The sequence below is a fragment of the Crinia signifera genome, chromosome 4 (genome assembly GCF_055691185.1).
Source record: "Crinia signifera chromosome 4, ASM5569118v1, whole genome shotgun sequence".
Taxonomy (NCBI): domain Eukaryota; kingdom Metazoa; phylum Chordata; class Amphibia; order Anura; family Myobatrachidae; genus Crinia; species Crinia signifera.
Genome location: NC_139220.1, coordinates 116,769,255 through 116,787,088, shown reverse-complemented (window position 1 = coordinate 116,787,088; position 17,834 = coordinate 116,769,255). Strand labels below are relative to the sequence as shown.

Below are 17,834 nucleotides of genomic sequence, written 5' to 3'. Positions count from 1 at the left end.
AAGCGGTAGACTCCATGCAGAAGTCATATGATCAGGAACATGTAAGTATGCATTAAGGTTTTATTTTACAGTGTGTATTACAACCAATATCATATTGCGCTTCTATGCTGCTTATTGCAGGAGTAGTTTACGGAACATGTGCCTGCACTATGATAAATGTTAATGCTAAGCAATGATTCGTGAGTTTAATAACCACAACTCGAGAGCTAGGAGAGCACTAATCCCAAGATTTAAAGTTGGGATTCGCTCATTTTGATTCAAATTTTCCATTAAAACATGTTTCTCCCTGTACGACACTCGATGTGCAAGTGTTTATGGGATTGTTAATGCTACAGATTTGTGGTCATGCTAAAAGCACTGAGTGTCTAGCGCTGTATGAATTCAGCTTTTCAGCTGAAATAAAATGTAAGCCAGGAAACAGATTTATCATTGCCAAGCTGTTGGTAATCTCATATGGCCCAATAAAACCTATGCAAAGGTTTCCAGAGACTTGTACATCTAGCTTTAAGATACAGCTGTTTAAACATTTGGTCAATTATATATTTTATTGCACCAAGTCATGTTCTGAAGGCATCGAGCAGGCTTTGTCCAAAAGAAGAATAAAAACATTAAATGACTATAAACATTTCAAAGAAAGTCTAAAAATGCCTGGAGTAGAAAGGATGTGCTGACACAAATGAAAAGCATAAGGAAATCCATTTGGAAAATGAAAAGGGAAATTCAGTTTCAGGAAATTGACAGATTGCATAGATGAAAATAAAATAAAATTGTGCAGAAACAGGATGACATAAAATCTCACAGACTAGACAGCCAACAGTCATGCAACAAGGAGATGCAATTCAAGCTACTCTTACCAATAGGGAAACAGTCTGCTTAATATCTATAATATATATATATATATATATATATATATATATATTAAGCCTGCAGACCATACTCAACACAGATTTCTTCCCATCCCGCATCATGATGTATGAACAGAAATTCACAGTAAGTTCGTCTTTCTGGCCTTACTAGGGGTTATGCAGATGCGTTAACCCATAGCTTCAGGAACATAACCTGACGTCTCTGGGTTGATGTTTTTTAGCATTGGATTGACTTTATAAGGAAAATGTCTTGCAATTGAAAAGCACAGGGTGTTAAGGTGCCCACACACGGTGCCATTCTCACATGCAATTTGAACGTTTTCATTCAAATCGCTTTGCATCTTGCTCAAATCGCACCGTATTTCATTTGCCTTGTGATGCGATGTGCGCTACCGTGTAATCTATATTGCAGGGCAAAATAGTATGTGCAGGCAGGTATTTTTGCAGGCATCGTGTCTAGTTCAAATCACACCCTGTGTATATAATCGCATGTGCTATGTACTTTACATATTTAAATTGCATACTGTAGTCTAGTCCCAATCTTATGTAGTTCAAATAACACAGTATAAAGTCAAAACTGCATAGCACTGAATTCCAAATTGTGATTCTGTGGGGAGAAATGGAAAAAATTAACTGTTGGTAGCTCTCGAGGACTGGAGTTGGCTACCCCTGGTATCAGGGCCGGTGCTAGGGTGTTCGGAGCCCCCCTGCAAACTATAAATTTGCGCCCTCCCATACTTGCACAGGCACAGGCACAGTAGGAAGCAGGCAAACAGGGCGGGAGAACCGGCAGCAGAGAGCACAGCTCCAGCGCCCGGTGACATTCCGGCGCCCGGAGCTTGTGCTCCACCAGCTCCGCCCTAGCTACACCTCTGATACACCCGCGCAGCCATTTCTCCTCGCAATCAAAGGAGGGGATGTGTTACGAATCCAGCAGGAGAAATCATTTGATGGTTGCTGACCATCTAATAATTTCTCCTGCCTTCGCAAATATAAGTCAGTGGAGCCTGACCTATATTTGAGAGCACCAGGACAAAGACAGGGCAGGCGTCTGACGTCATGTGACTTCATTCCGCCTGCATTCCCATGAAATATTTTTCTATTTTCTGACAGCATCATATATATATATATATATTTTTTTTTATGTATGTGTTATATGTTGTATGTCATGTATTGTCTATGAATTATATGAAGTGCACTTCGAATATTATGAAATATATATATATATTTTTTTTTATAAAAATAATTTACTTTATATAAATTGTTGTAATCATTGGACTGGGTATAGCTGCGCCTCCTAAATGTAGCGATTTATCATCGCTATCACTCCTGAGTGCAGCTTGTTACAGAGGCTCACAAAACCTCTGATAAGGGGCTGCAGCTATTACCCGGAATAGTGAAAGGGTTGCCACCAATTTTAGAACTAGCGCTACTGTGTGACTGTAGTGTCACCCCTTTCTTCCTTTTTGTAACTAGACAAAGACTCTGAGCCCATGAGTTGTCGCCCACCCTGCTTATCCTGGCTCCTGTGTTTATTTTATTTTTAAATGGTGGGTGTCATGGTTCCAGCGGGAGATAGCAGGCCGAAGGGGAGCGCTGCAGCATTTAACCCACTTACCGGGTCCTGCTGGCTCTGCCCGTCCCTCCTGTGCACCCCATCACACAAATCTCCCCTCTGCCCCCTCCTACATTCCTCCTGTGACCCCCATCACAAACATCCCTCCTGTGCCCCCATCACACGTACCTTCTGTGCCCCATCACACACATCCGTCCTATGCCCCATCACACACATACCTACTGTACCACCTTATCACAAATAATCCTCTAGTGCCCCCATCACACATCCCTCCTGTGCCTCATCACACACATCCGTCCTATGCCCCATCACACACATACCTACTGTACCACCTTATCACAAATAATCCTCTAGTGCCCCCATCACACGTCCCTTCTGTGCCCCATCACACACATCCTTCCTATGCCCCATCACACACATACCAACTGTACCAACTTATCACAAATAATCCTCTAGTGCCCCATCACACATCCCTCCTGTGCCCCCATCACACACATCCTTCCTATGCCCCATCACACACATACCTACTGTACCACCTTATCACAAATAATCCTCTAGTGCCCCCATCACACGTCCCTTCTGTGCCCCATCACACACATCCTTCCTATGCCCCATCACACACATACCAACTGTACCAACTTATCACAAATAATCCTCTAGTGCCCCATCACACATCCCTCCTGTGCCCCATCACACGTCCCTTCTGTGCCCCATCACACACATAGTTCCTATGCCCCATCACACACATACCTACTGTACCACCTTATCACAGATAATCCTCCTGTGCCCCCATCACACGTCCCTTCTGTGCCCCATCACACACATACCTACTGTACCACCTTATCACAAATAATCCTCTAGTGCCCCCATCACACATCCCTCCTCCTGTGCCCCCCCCCATCACTCCCATACCTCCTGTGTCTGTGCCCCAACAAAACACAACCTGGTGTACTAGTATCTCACCTGACACAGGAGGACAGAAAGAAATGGAGTGACAGAGCCTCCAGATGTCGATAGGGACATCCCTCTGCCCCTCCAGATGTACATCAGCTAGCCTGGGGTCCCTGCAGAAGTTCTCGAATCTCTATCACTCCTCCTGTGCTTAACTCAACACTCAACTAATTCAGTCTGTGGCAGACTAGATAATCAATCTAAAAGCCTCTCGGCAATGCAAGCTGTGCTATGCTGTAGGATTTTAGATTGATTACACAGCCTGACACAGATACGTTGAGAGGACTCAGGACGGAGAGGCAGTGGCACTGCACTGGCAGTGCTCAGGGATGTAGAAGAGGACAGAGCAGGCGCTGCCCACTCTTCATGCTGCAGATGCCGCTGCCTGTCATAGTCAGACAGGCGCAGGCTGTGGCAGCCGACAGCAGCAGCAGTCCAGCGTTGTAGCAGAGCAGGGAGAGCGGAGCGCCTATCCAGCACTGCACCTCCCTGCTTTGCAGGACTTGCTGGGTGGGTAGCGCCGGCCCTGCCTGGTATAGCTCAAATAGGACCTAGCGCACATCTCACTGTGTGTGGACAGTATCGTGGATAAATGAATCTGGCCATAATGTTTAAATTGTTTGCTTATCCTCTATCACAAACAGATTTTATTTAGTGTTTTAAGCTTTTTTTGCCAACAATAAGATTTGACTTAAAAAAATGGGTGGCAGAATCATGTAGGAGCCTAATTATGAACATTATTTTAACTGAAATTATGTGAAAAGGGGTGTTTTGACACTTTTGGTATTTTAGTTTCACTTAAAAGTATTAAATACGTTTTGGAGCAGTTTTTGTGAAAAACGACTCTAAACCCTTTAATTATTATTATTTTTTTTTTTTTAGCAATTTGGTCGCATTGCCCATACTTGTAATTGGAAACGCTATTTGGGTGTATCTTCAGAGAGTGTAATCACAGAGTTCACTGTGGTTCCCCTATCGCTGCACAGCTTTCTCTGCCTGTTGACAGAGAAAGCTGTGCTGGGATCAGGCTAGTAGTCTGATCAGCTATGTGTGTCTGACAAACACGATGACACATTTAGGGAAAAAACAAAAGTAACAAAAAAATAGAAAAGTAATACTTGCTTACACCCAGGGAACAGTGATCAATGATCTGGTAAGAGCTGCCCATCATCAGATTTCCTTGCTGCTGTGACCCACAGTACAGTTAAGTGATGCTACGAAGTGGCATCTCACTTTACAGCACAGGGGTCACAGTGGGAAAATAAAATCCCAGCTCAGTGAACATTGATTCTTCGACCTGGTAAGTAAAATCGGTGTTGTGGAGATGGAGGGGGGGGGGGGGGGGGGGGGGCGGGTTAGGAAGTGTACCAAGTCATGACAGAAGCAATGCATGGTCGTAGACAAACTTTTTGCCAAACAATACCCTGAGTTTTGCAGTCAATGAAGGCTTTGTCCCTACATGCAATAATTGATACATACCTGCAATTTCTTCAATTATCGCATTGTGAATGGGGGGAAATTGATCACATCCGCATCCTCAAAAGCGGATTGTGATAAAACTGGCCGATAGTCACAAGTTCATTCTAATGAGACTTGTGATTGTCTATCTAAAAATTTCCACAATAAAAATACTCACAAAAGTACTTTCATGCAACCAGTCTTTCAGATATAAATAACCTTCAGCCATTTCAATACAAAGCATTCAACCTTACAAAATAGGATTAGATGGTATTGTACTGGATGAGGGTGGCATGGTAGTTATCTGTACATTTAATAAAACTCTATAGGCCCCCCTACACTATAGCGATTTGGGAAAATTTCAACTGTTTCGGACAGATCGGGTCCAGAAATCAGCCCGAATAGAATGTCTATGACGTCATCGGGTCCGATGCATGGTCCCATGTGTATCAGACCTGTCGGAGGTCTGAGATGCATGCAGGTCCAACGTCCGATTCGGACCCTTCTTCCGGTTGCAGGGAACAGGGGTTGTATGCAATGCATCACATGTGAAAGGACGCCGGGAAGGATCATATGTCCATACACTGCTGTAATACATAGCAGAAGTGTAAGGCCAGCTTAAGATTTGTGTGTGTGCATATGTCTTTTCTTTCTCAAAATATACATGTAGGGATTATTTTCTGATCTATGGAGACATGATTTTTTTTTTGGGGGGGGGGGATTTTTGTCTGTCTGTTCATTCTGGCATCATGCAAAAACTACTGAATGAATTTGGATTGGGTTTTCTTTTCACTATTGTTAGCATTCACTCTAGCACCCTGCAACAGTGTTTTTCTTACTCAAGAACACCCCTCCTGTCTGAATCAGTATACACTTCCAAAACATCATAAAAACTTTGTTCATCCAGCAGTAATTACAGTGGACAACAAATGTTATCCCGGTGAAACCATTCAATGGGCGGTATTTAATGAGCCTGATTCGCCAGGTTTTTATGGTGAATTTGTGCTGTTTGGCGAATTTCTGTCAAAAACGGTGAATCACCCTATTCAATGACCACATGGCGAATACATTTGAAGGTTTTTTTCGCCATGATTCACCGAGTAGCAATCGCTATCTTTTTATGGTGAAGTGGAATGTGAACTTTTAAAATAAAGTGTTTTGTTTTTTACATTTGGTGTCAAAAAATCAGGAATTTTATTCTGAGGAGGGGCATGCTATTTTTATTCATGTGCTGTAAGCACATGAATATATATTTAATTTTAAAAATAATATTTTTTTTTTTTTTTTTACACAGCATCCAGCAGGTGGCGCCAGAGCGGAGCCGCTCATTACATATTCATATATTCACTGCACGATCATTACGATCCTGTGTAGTGAATATACGCTCACCTGCTGGCACCCCCGGGGGGGCAGCCTGTGCTGCCTGGCACCCGGGGAGCACACCTAACCCCCCACAAAGGTCTGGGCTAGGCAGAGAGACTACCATCTCTCTGCCTGGCACCGTCCTGAGGCTCCCTGCGGCAATCGCCGCAGGAGCTCATATTCGCCAGTCAGGGGCTCGCTGCCCCTGACTCGTTGAATACCGGAGCCCGCCGGCTCTGGAACGTGGCGAATGTGCAGCGAATCCAAAAAAGGATTCGCTGCACCTCGCAGGTATTCACATTGAATACCGCCCAATGTGTCCATCACTAATGGTGCCGCAGTTAGCTGGGAAAACATCTAAGTGAGAATGAAGAAAATGCATCTTCAAAGACATATTGCACCAAGTGTCTGATATGCTATGAGGAAATCAGATTTTAAAATATTTAAAAATGGGAAAATGTCTGCAATTCGCGACCACAGCATTGATCTAAGATTTAGTTCATTGCTTTCTTAGATATAAAGTTACCTAAAAGATAGCTTAGATTTTTTGAGAATAACACAATTTCCCAGTACTGTTGGTTAGTAACAATAGATGTTAGCTCATTGTATATTAGTTCAACAAGTATATGGTGTTCAGCAAGTAAGAGCCCCAAGACAGGGGGATTCTAAAGGAACAGTCATCTAGGGCCCAGAGGTTCTGAGGATCTTCAAGGTTCTAAGGGGCACAAAATACAGATGTGGCATGTAATATTGAACCAGCAACCATACATGCCTGCCGCCCGCTGGTGCCAGCAGGTGGGGAAAATCAGAGTCCCATATTACCATGTTGCCCCCTCCCCATGTAAATTCTATCACACCTGGCTGTGTATCTGATATATGAATTATGCATAATGTTTTGCCAGCCTTTTGCTTGCATCCATCCACCGAAGAAGAACGGGAGGGAACTGATGTGAATGGAACTGCCACCCAACAAGCACGGCACCACAATAACTTCAAGTTGCTACACCTTACAGTATATCACTTAGCATTGGATTACTCAGCCACTCTATTATGTCAATAGACAGATACAACCCATGCTCTGTTTAATATCAGTGTTTAAGTAGGGGTGGATATAGGGGTCAGGCCGCCCCTAGGCACTACATTTTTGGCTGCCCTCCCTCCCCCGTTTTGTGGACGCAGCCTGACAGGGACAAACAGAGGCTGCCGGGCATCGCATAGTGACCACGGACACAGCGGATCCCTTTACTGAGGTGAGTGTAGTGTAGCCGGCAGCTCTGCCGATCTTACCACCGCCGTGCTGCAGCAGCTTCCCATCTCATTGGGGTCAAGGTTCATGTGCTCTGACCGGAGCCTGTGTGCGGGCAGTCACCCTGGTGGTGCTACGGCTGTGATGATCCCTGCAGTGCAGCCTCTTCTCCTACCGTGCCCTGACGAGCGCAGTGACAGCACCTTGTGTGTGATCGTCTCTCTACGGCAGGGTCACATGAGCAGCTCCTGTGGGCGGATTTAGGTCAGGCTGCCCCTAAGTGAGGGGTGCATGGGACGGCGGTGGGAGGGACTGTGTCTGCAGTGCTGAAGGGGGGAGTGCGGGACTGCCAGCAGCACTATTAAAAAAATTCAAAGGTTCACTGACAGTGACTTAACAGCTGCCGTCCATTATAGGTGCCGCCCCTATCACTCATTTTTTTTCCCCTACAAAATATTACATTTAAGCTATACAACTGCAAAAGTTCACTTAAACACAGGGCCGAGGCAAGGGCCTAGTGACAAATCCGGCCCTGTGTTTAAGTGAACTTTTGCAGTTGTATAGCTTAAATGTAATATTTTGTAGATGTGTTGGTGCAGGGTAAAGGGGAGTCAAGAGGGCCCCCAGATATGTTAGTGTTCCAGACCCCAAGATTGCTTTTGCTAGCTCTATTTGTGCAACCAAGATATATAAAAGATGGCGTTAGCTGCCAAGGCCAAGTTTATAATGTCATATTACAGTAAATAATAGTAAATTAGGGCTGGTCAATGGATCAGACCCAACTGCTAAGCAGGAACATTTGAATACAATTGTATATCCTGGGTTCAGTATCCCTTAAACATCTGGGCCCCATAGCAATCGCACCCTTAGTAATCACAATAGTTATGCCTCTTTACCAAATATACAACATAAAAATGCAAATATTCTGAATTGTGATGGAAACATGTTATTGTAGTATATTAAAATGATTTGGGCATGGAAATAATAATACCATTGCTTAGGTCAGTTTTGACATTTTCAGTCATTTTCTAATGCATCATTTCTTGACACTGCAGTATGCAATTGCTTTTGCATAACATCTATAAAAATGTAATCTTAACAAATACAAAATCAGAAAACCATTAAAATTAAGTTAACTACCCCACAGAATCTGTGACACTGTCATTAATTAAACTATGCTCAACACCGAGCATAGTAACCCATTTTTATCTCCACAGATTTAGAAGTGACAGATGATCATCATTAAGTAAATGACAAAATGATGTATCCGACATTAGCCGTGAAATCCAAGCTAATTTCTTTCTCAGGTAATGACACCTTGATGCCATTTAATGTGGGACATTTCCTAACTGTGTCTTTATGCACCTTTTTAAAACTTTAAAAAAACATCCTCAAAATACCAAAGAATATTCTTAAATTAAACCTAATTCTGGACACTAGCATATACAACTGCTACAGTACATCAACAGTGCAGGAGTGATATTTTTTTTAAATATTGTTTCAAATATGTTTAACCATTGTTCTTCACATGGGAGAGGCAACTGCCATATTTAAAATCCAAGCAAAGGTTTTGATTGGATGGAAAAGTGGCATAGAGTTACAGAAAGTGTGGGATCTCCCTGCTATGGGAGTACAGCCCCTAGCTGATCAGTTTAGGGCTGGATACATTATACATGGATTAGTTAGGTCTCAGTAGACAGAAAAGTCACTATTAAATAGAGCTAGTAGTCTCTGGTGGTTGGGTACAAAATACCAACAAAGAAACATAGCTGGATCCCAGTGGTCAAAGTCCTGACGGCTGCTGGTAAAGTATTTCACCCTAAATAACCCTTCAGGCAGACTAACCCTAAGTTCTCCCTCTAGCACCCTAACCCTTACCATCATCCCATAACACCCAGAGACAATCTCCACCATCCCCACTCCTGTAGCTTTGCTCTAACCCTGCCCCAAGTGCCTTACCCTAACACCAATCTGTGTACTTACCTTTGGGATCCACTAGGATTCTCATCAACAAGATCCCCCTGATCCACTCTCTGGGAGGTGGGCACAATGTTGTCAGGGGCATATTTATGCATTATTAAAAATTAGTCCAAACATGGACTCCTGCATCAAACAATTAATTTCAAATTCTGCCTGAGAAATCATATTGATTATCAAAGTCCAGGTCATTTTTCTCCATTGCTCTAATTAAACTAGGTGTGATAGGGCAGGACCATAGAATATTCAATGTGAGTGGGTAAGTTGGGAGGTACAGCTGTGTTTTCCATAGCTCCTGGAAGTGTGAGATGCCAGTTAAACTCAGACATTTTTTAAAGTGGCAAACATAAAAATAAAACAGATATCAGCCCGCATCTCTTACAAACTCGTACCCTATTACATATGCCCTCAGTACACCATAATTGCTAACAGTATTATATCGGGGGTGGGGGGAGGGGGGTTGGGGTTTGCATTATTTTGACCATTACTTTGCTGTTTTTGGATACTGCCCTCATTACTATGATACATCTGGAGTAGGTCCCTCTTCTCACATCATGATACTAACCCTATCACATGCAGACCTGTCCTCAAAAGCATAATCACTGTACGAAGATCAGAATATCAATATACAGAACCTACCATGGACATCGATGGTAATTAGAGCACCAAGAGTAATACGTTCCATTTTTGTTAACCTTCCTCTGACGAGATTGACAATATCTTCAATTTGCTGACTGCATTGTGTCAGACAGCTTTGCAGACCCCCTTTTTTCATAAAAGCCTGCAAAAACGTAGAAAGCAAAGAGACAATTGAAGTACTGTAATAAAATAATTTAATGCACATAATAATATGATTAATGGAATATGTTATTGTTGAAAAAGTTATGTGCCTATATTACATATGTGTCTCGTAGGACATTAACTGTTGGTTGCCCATCCATATAGAAAAATATAAATGTGAGGAATCTCATACAAGCCAGCAAGGATTTACAATTAGGTTTGCTTTGGCGTTGAGTATTGTATGATTGTAAGACATTTAACATCCATGAACTCACTATTACATCTTCCTCCTGAAATGGAGTCCACACACAAGGTGATTTCGGGCATTTTCTAACTAGATCACATAGAAAATGCCCCTACATTGCTCCATGTGTAGGGGCCATAGGGATACTGATGCACAGCCCGGCACATCACTATCGCCCAGCAATCATTATCCACCCTGCTGGATAAAACTACTTAATCATCTGACAGGGCCAATGTTTTCATCGGAGAACACTGGCCCTGTCAGATCGCTCAGCACATCGCTGACACATCGTTGTGTGCTGAGAGATCTTGCTGATTGCTCTTAGTGATCTAGCATTGCTCAGAATGCTCAGCAAATCTTCCCATGTGTAAGCCCCTTAAGGTCTAAGCCTGAACAGAGTGTTACTATGTTTTATAATGGGTTATTTAATTTTGTACAAGCTACCCCTTAATAAAAATAAATTTTAGGCAAATGAGGGGTAAGTTGTGCCATTCCCACCATGTTACTTAAATATGAAAGACAATGCTTTTATGCATCTGTTATTAATAGAAAAGGCAAAGGGATCAAATCAGAAGACCGGCAGAATGTCGACATGGTTTGATTGTCCAAAGATGAAGCAAAAAAGAAGACTCCCATAGGGAGCACTATTCACGAGAGATAAGTGCTTGTAACAGACTAAAACATTGATGTTATAGGTATACTTTAAAAATAAAGACCTATACAGATATAATTCTGAATAAAGAAGCCAAATAAATTGAGTCTTTGTCTTATCTACAGTGTCTGTCTTTATTGACTAAAATATGCCTGGGCTATGACAGTATTCTAGCACCGCTGCCTCACAGCGCTGAGGTCAAGGGATCAATTTCCCCCATGACCCTAACAGTGCGGAATTTGTATATTTTTCCCATACATGCGTGGGTTTCCTCCGGGTACTCCGGTTTCCTCCTACAATGCAAAGATATACTGGTAGGTTATTTGGATCCCAACCCTAGAATGAATATGTGTGAATGTACATGTGGTAGGGAATATATATTGTAAGCTCCACTGGGGCCTGGACTGATGTGGATGTCAAATATTCTCTGTTAGCGCCGCGGAATATGTGTGCGCTATATAAGAAACTGTTAATAAATAATAAATATATTAGCTTATTTTAATTCTGCCATAATTTCTAGGACCATATGTCTATGGAGAGACATGTGATACACTGGGGTGATTCAAATTTGATCGGTCCTTCACGCATTCACACCGGGGACCGATTTTTAGCGAATGCGCTTGCTCCTTCATGCGCATGTGTAGCCGCTGTGAGCGAGCGGCCATGGGGTATAGATTATTTGCCAGGTGCTCTCACACAAAAACGGGGGGCATAAGGCGGCTGGAAAAATAAATTTAATTTGATAGATTTAACCAATTGTGACTGAAATTTGATGTTATCCACATTGATCTATGCCCAGATGTAGATTATTAGATAAGGGTATGATCATAGGGTTGACAGTCAATAGGTTGGCACAGCATCTATTTTCCACTCGCCAGCAACTAACGCGGACTCCCAACTCCACCCCCTGCGGGACACTGCCGATAGTGGAAGGGATGCGGGAACTTCCACGAAAACCGGGACGTTCCCGCGGTTATTGGGATGGTTGGGAGGTATAGATTTGGCTAATGTAGAATTTCAATTCAGGCAGGGACAGAGAGGACTGCTCAGTGTGCTGTGGTGAGATGGGAGCAGTCAGTGTATAGGGAGCAAGTGCTGTCAGTGCGTGCAAGGTGATGTTGAAGGAACTGGGAGCTAGGTGATGTTGAAGGAACTGGGAGCTATAGAGGGCGGAATCAGTGAGATTTGGCGTGAGAGAGCAAGAGACAGCTGTGAAGAGGCAAATACTAAATGTAGTGAGGGCTTAATGAGACAGCTATGAAGGGGGCAATTAGAAAGCTACAGATTTGTCCTCATACATTGTGGCCTCAGTAATTACAAACAGCCCTTCTCTGTGTGACAAGTCCCATGCAACATTGCTGCTCCAAGTGTCTTTTTTACTCAAAATGTGCTTCTTATATGCAACTAGAAAACAGCTAGAAATGACAAGACTAATCTTTATTGATTTAATATCAGACAGTATACGAAGTTATATGGTTCAGCAATGGTGCCTTTTATTCATGCAAAGTTCCATTATGCTTTTCAAGAACTTTGTACTTGTCTTAAACTAATTCCTATGCAGTAAAAGTGATAGCCCAGTGTCTCTGATACAGATCAGTCTTGTGCACATTGAGAAAAGAAGCCCATATACTTCTATTAGGCAATACCATCTAGATCTGTGTTCCACCACTGGGGAGGAGACCGTTTTCTGCTCTCTGTGAGGGAATGTCAAAAAATGTCACCATGCCAGACAGACCTACTGTATACCTGCTTGGTAAAGATAATACACTATCAAATTATCTACCCAATTAGCTGATTATCGGCTGAAGGGACCAGTGTGTGAATGGTGTATGCCCATCATAAGTGCAAATGTGTGGGAAATAAACAGTTGTAGAAGAGCACATAAACCAGGCCTGAAACTAAGATCTTTGTCACCGGGCGAGGTAGTAATTTGGACTCCACCTCCAGTGTCTCTGCAGCAGTCTGTGGCCTCTCCTTCCAAAATCCCAGCAGCAGCAGCATGTGCCCCTCCCCCTATATCTCTTCAGCCGAAGCCTGATTTTGTTACCCCCTCCCCCACCAACCATTACATGGATTTTCTCCTTGATTCTCCTTAAAGCAGTGACAACAGGCTCCTCACACTCTTTCATAAGTCTGATGTCATGTTGTCATCTGTGCAGCACAGACAGGGGGAAATAATTTATTGTGCTGGGTGATCCTGGTCCCTCTATACCTGCGCCCTGCTGATTGGTCTAGCGGTGCAGGAATGGAGCTTATTCACAATCATTGGACTGGACATCTGGTAAATATGGGTCAGGGGAGCTCTGAATATCCCAGCACCCCCTCAAATCCAATACCACCCTCCTATGTGTGGTTCTGTATTAGAGAAAGGTTTTCAAAGTCAAACACATGAGTTATCATGCATACACAGTTACTCCTACTTGTAGCAAAGTTCATAATAAATAAGTAAGTACATAGGTTCATAATAAGTAAGTAACTCCGTAAGTTCATTAATGATCCAATAGCATCCTTAAAATACTGGTGATTACCAACACAGCATTCGTAATAGTATTAACCAGTTCTGTATTTTACTCTGCCCTGTCAGTCAACCTCCTTTTTCAATTTTGTACAATTTTTTATTTTTAAATTGATAAAGAGATACATAAAATAAATAAAACATCAACATTGGTTTAGACCATAGACCTTCTGAGTGCCCTGGGCTGGAATTTAAAGTACTTTATTTTTGCTATTCTCAACACACTGTAACAGTTCAGTTACTCATGGGTAAAACCTTACTGAATAACCTTTCTAGAGGTTAATAGCCAAAAGAATTTTGATGTGCATAACTGCCTTTGCAGACAAGCACTGTGTAAAAGCTGTAACTGCTTTTCTTTAATAACATATTTTTTTTGTCAAAGGTTATGGGAAATATTTTTTACAATATGTTGAGTTGTATGTTAATTGACAACTAACGCTATAAATGTCCACACTTCAGCGCACATGTATTGGATTACTCAATATTAAAAGAACCTTATCAGGTCAAAGTAGAAACCAATTGTTACTACCATGGCTCGTGGTTCTTTTTGTAGTTTATTTTGATGCTTTTTACAATGTTTATGTGAACCATATTCAATAGTTATGTTAAAAATTCAGACATCCAGTTATTCTAATCATTAAAAAAAACATACTGTACATTTGTTAAAAAAACAGACATTTAAAAAAAAAAGATATTTCCAATTATCAACACAGTACACAAAGAACAATCTAAATCTTAATTAATATGGGGGGGGGGGGTATCCTATGAAACCTATTAATTTAACACACAAAAAAATATTTTTTACTTTGATAAAAGCTGGTTGTTCACAGTCGTTATCCAACGATTCCTATTTTTTTGTTGTTGCAGTAAATTACCGCAACAGTAAATCATGCAGTAAATTACCGCAATTTGCTGCATGATAACACCTAGGTTCTGAAAAGAGTCATGGAACTATGTATTATTGCAGGACTGATTGTGGGATGAACCACACTTATCTGGGATCTGGTTTTGCCTGCCTGTTAAGTGATAAGTGCATACAGTTGGAGATGGATAAGCACAGTGAGTCATTTAGATCTAGTAAGTTACCAATATCTATGTACTTTCTATATATATTATATACACACACTATTACCTTTAATGCCCGCAGTTAAAACTGTATTATCTGTATTTGGATCAATTTTTATTGTAATATTTTAATACATCAATACAATATTATAGTGGAATATCATATTAAAACACTTTCATAGAAGTTTGGTTTTAGAGAACTTTGCAGAGAATGTGCCCATTATTAAAATTAAATAGTAAACAAAAGATTACCTTTGAGACTTCCATCGTCCAATGGACCATGCTTGATGCTAAGACAACTTGTCCCGGCCATTGAAGAACCCATTCTTTTCTTGGAGATTCATCATGTGCCATAATTGACCTATTCATAACTTCATGAAGAGACAACTTCATGATCCTCTCCACCTATAATTACAAAGTTGGAATAAAGTCATAATACCTTCACAACATTTTTAAAATCCTTATTTCTTTTACATTGATTTGGTTTCTGAATGGTTCGGTTTGGTTGTGCAAATACAATGCAGATCACATACTGCCAAATTTTTCTGCAAAGGTAATTTTTCAGAAAACAAGATGTAAAACATAGTAAAAATGCACTTATTTTGTCACAACAAGTAGGAAGCAGGGGTTTCCAAATCTTAGCATGTCGATCCTAAAGCTGGACATACACTGTCAGATAAAATATCTGTCAGACCAAAATAAATTTTATCTGGCATGTTGAAACTCATCACATAACTTTGCCATGTTCTGTGAGATATTTCACTGTGTATATGGCCACATGATACAGTATCTATGTTCCTCCCCTGGGGAGGAAAATGTTCCCAGTCAGCTAATGCAGGAAAACCAATTATCAGCTTTATTGGACATGCTGGATAATTTCAGCACATCCAACAGAACAATAGTTATTTTTTTGGGGGTTGAAAATTGGTGAATATCACCAACTTCTGTTTATAGGAGGCGCAAATACACCCAGCACAATAAACACAATTTTTATATAATCAAAATATACAGGTTGAGTATCCCTTATCCAAAATGCTCGGGACCAGGAGAATTTTGGATAACGGATTATTCCGTATTTCGGAATATTTTAATATTTCAATGATGTATTTTGAAGTATCTTGCATTTATGCTGTATAAACACATAATATACACACAAATATATTTTATTACCACATAAAATACACACAAATATATTTTAATTGTTCAAAAAACAAGGTTTCAAAACGTGAAACAAAATGTGTGTACTATCTCAGCACTGAATTTGAATGCCAAGCAATCATTGTCTTGCACATATATAGTGCCAGTTACATATCATGTCCCCAGTGATGCTGTTACAAATGTCCCCAGTGAGTTTTTAGCAAAAAAAAATTTTTTTTCACTTTCTGGAATGTCCGTATTTCGGAATAATTCGGATAACGGATATTCGGATACGGGATACTCGACCTGTATATTTATTTTCCATATACACCATAAAAAACAATTTATCGAAGTGCACTTCTAACATAATAAATAGACATACAAGACAGACTACATATAACATAGAATTAATCTAAAACCATTATGAGGCTATATTCAATATATAATGAGGCTTTGGTAATTAAGGCTTTTTCGTATTATATGAGGCAATGGTGTGTCGGCGGCTTCCTCTGAGGAAGCCGCCGACACACCAGAGGCGGAGAAACGCGTATGTGAGCCTCTATTAAATTGCCAAGTACCGCTGTTAACTACAACCCATTGCATATTTGGCTAACAGAGACTGTGATTGTTATGTGGACCTGAGTAACATCTGAGTCTAGGAGTGTGGAGTCCAGTTGGATACAAGCAAAGGGGGCACTTATACCCCACACAGAGAAGACTGCCTAAAGCACACCAGAAAGGAATATTCCTAAAACTACAATATATGGTCACAGATGAGATTGACTCTCTTAATGCGGGACTGGTAACTATTTTCCATTGCCTCATATAATCCGAAAAAGCCTTAATTACCAAAGCCTCATTATATATTGAATATAGCCTCATAATGGTTTTAGATTAATTCTATGTTATATGTAGTCTGTCTTGTATGTCTATTTATTATGTTAGAAGTGCACTTCGATAAATTGTTTTTTTATGGTGTATATGGAAAATAAATATATATTTTGATTATATAAAAATTGTGTTTATTGTGCTGGGTGTAGTTGCGCCTCCTATAAACAGAAGTTGGTGATATTCACCAATTTTCTACCCCAAAAAAGTTTTCCACCAGAGGATCACAAAAACCTCTGAATATAGGGGGCAGCAACTTAAACCCAGATTAGAGTAAGGTCCTCCTGTCTAGAACATTTAAAAACATTGAAAATATCAGCGCTCCTGTGTGACATATTGTCACAAACCCCCCCCCAGAACAATAGTTACTGATGATTACTGATGGCAATGCAGCCCACTGTTCAAGTACTTATATCAAATAATGATCAGATTATTATCTGATAATTGGACAGTTTATGCCAAGTATTAGGACCACTGTGAACCAGGTAATGAAGAAAGGCATTGATTTTTGGTAGATGACTTAGGGTCTTATTCAGCATGGATTGGTAATCAGACAATTAGCAATCAAGCCATTATTGAACGACTGCACATGCATACCATATGCATTGCACATGTGCAAGAGGCACTAGTGATTGAAAATGCATATGTATCATAAACACAATTTTTGACTGACAGTTTGAGCATGTAAAAATGTAGTTTTCTGGGTATGTTTGAAAAACGGAGGCATGTCCAGGAATTTGTTCTAAGGGTCTGTGGCATCAGCGATGACTACTTCCAGCCTGTCTTATTTGCAAAATTAGAGGAAGCCTCCTTGAAGTCCACTGATAATTCTCAAATTAGCGACCCATGCAGAATTAGATACTTACCTACAGTGCACACACACACAAAAAAATGATGTTGTAAGAAGGCAATTTTGATTTAAAAAAATACATTAATGAAACTATTCTACTTTGATTTCATGCTTTTGGTATTATATGTGTAAAATGTACAACTGTGCCCTTTTGCATTGAGGTAGCCATATGAGTACATTATTTTTTAACTACACAGTGCATCCGGAAAGAATTCACAGCACTTCACTTTTTCCAGTCACTTCCGATGCGTTTCGAGCATCTGGGAG

General features: G+C 40.9%; 1 protein-coding gene across 1 annotated transcript in view; it reads right to left on the bottom strand.

The window, feature by feature from the left end:
* LOC146074345 (dynein axonemal heavy chain 3-like) overlaps nucleotides 1-17,834 on the bottom strand; it is a 1,013,923-nt gene that overhangs the window by 567,771 nt on the left and 428,318 nt on the right. The window contains 2 exon segments of the mRNA XM_083182299.1: nucleotides 10,076-10,217; nucleotides 14,945-15,097. Coding sequence (XP_083038425.1) covers nucleotides 10,076-10,217; nucleotides 14,945-15,097 — 295 coding nt within the window.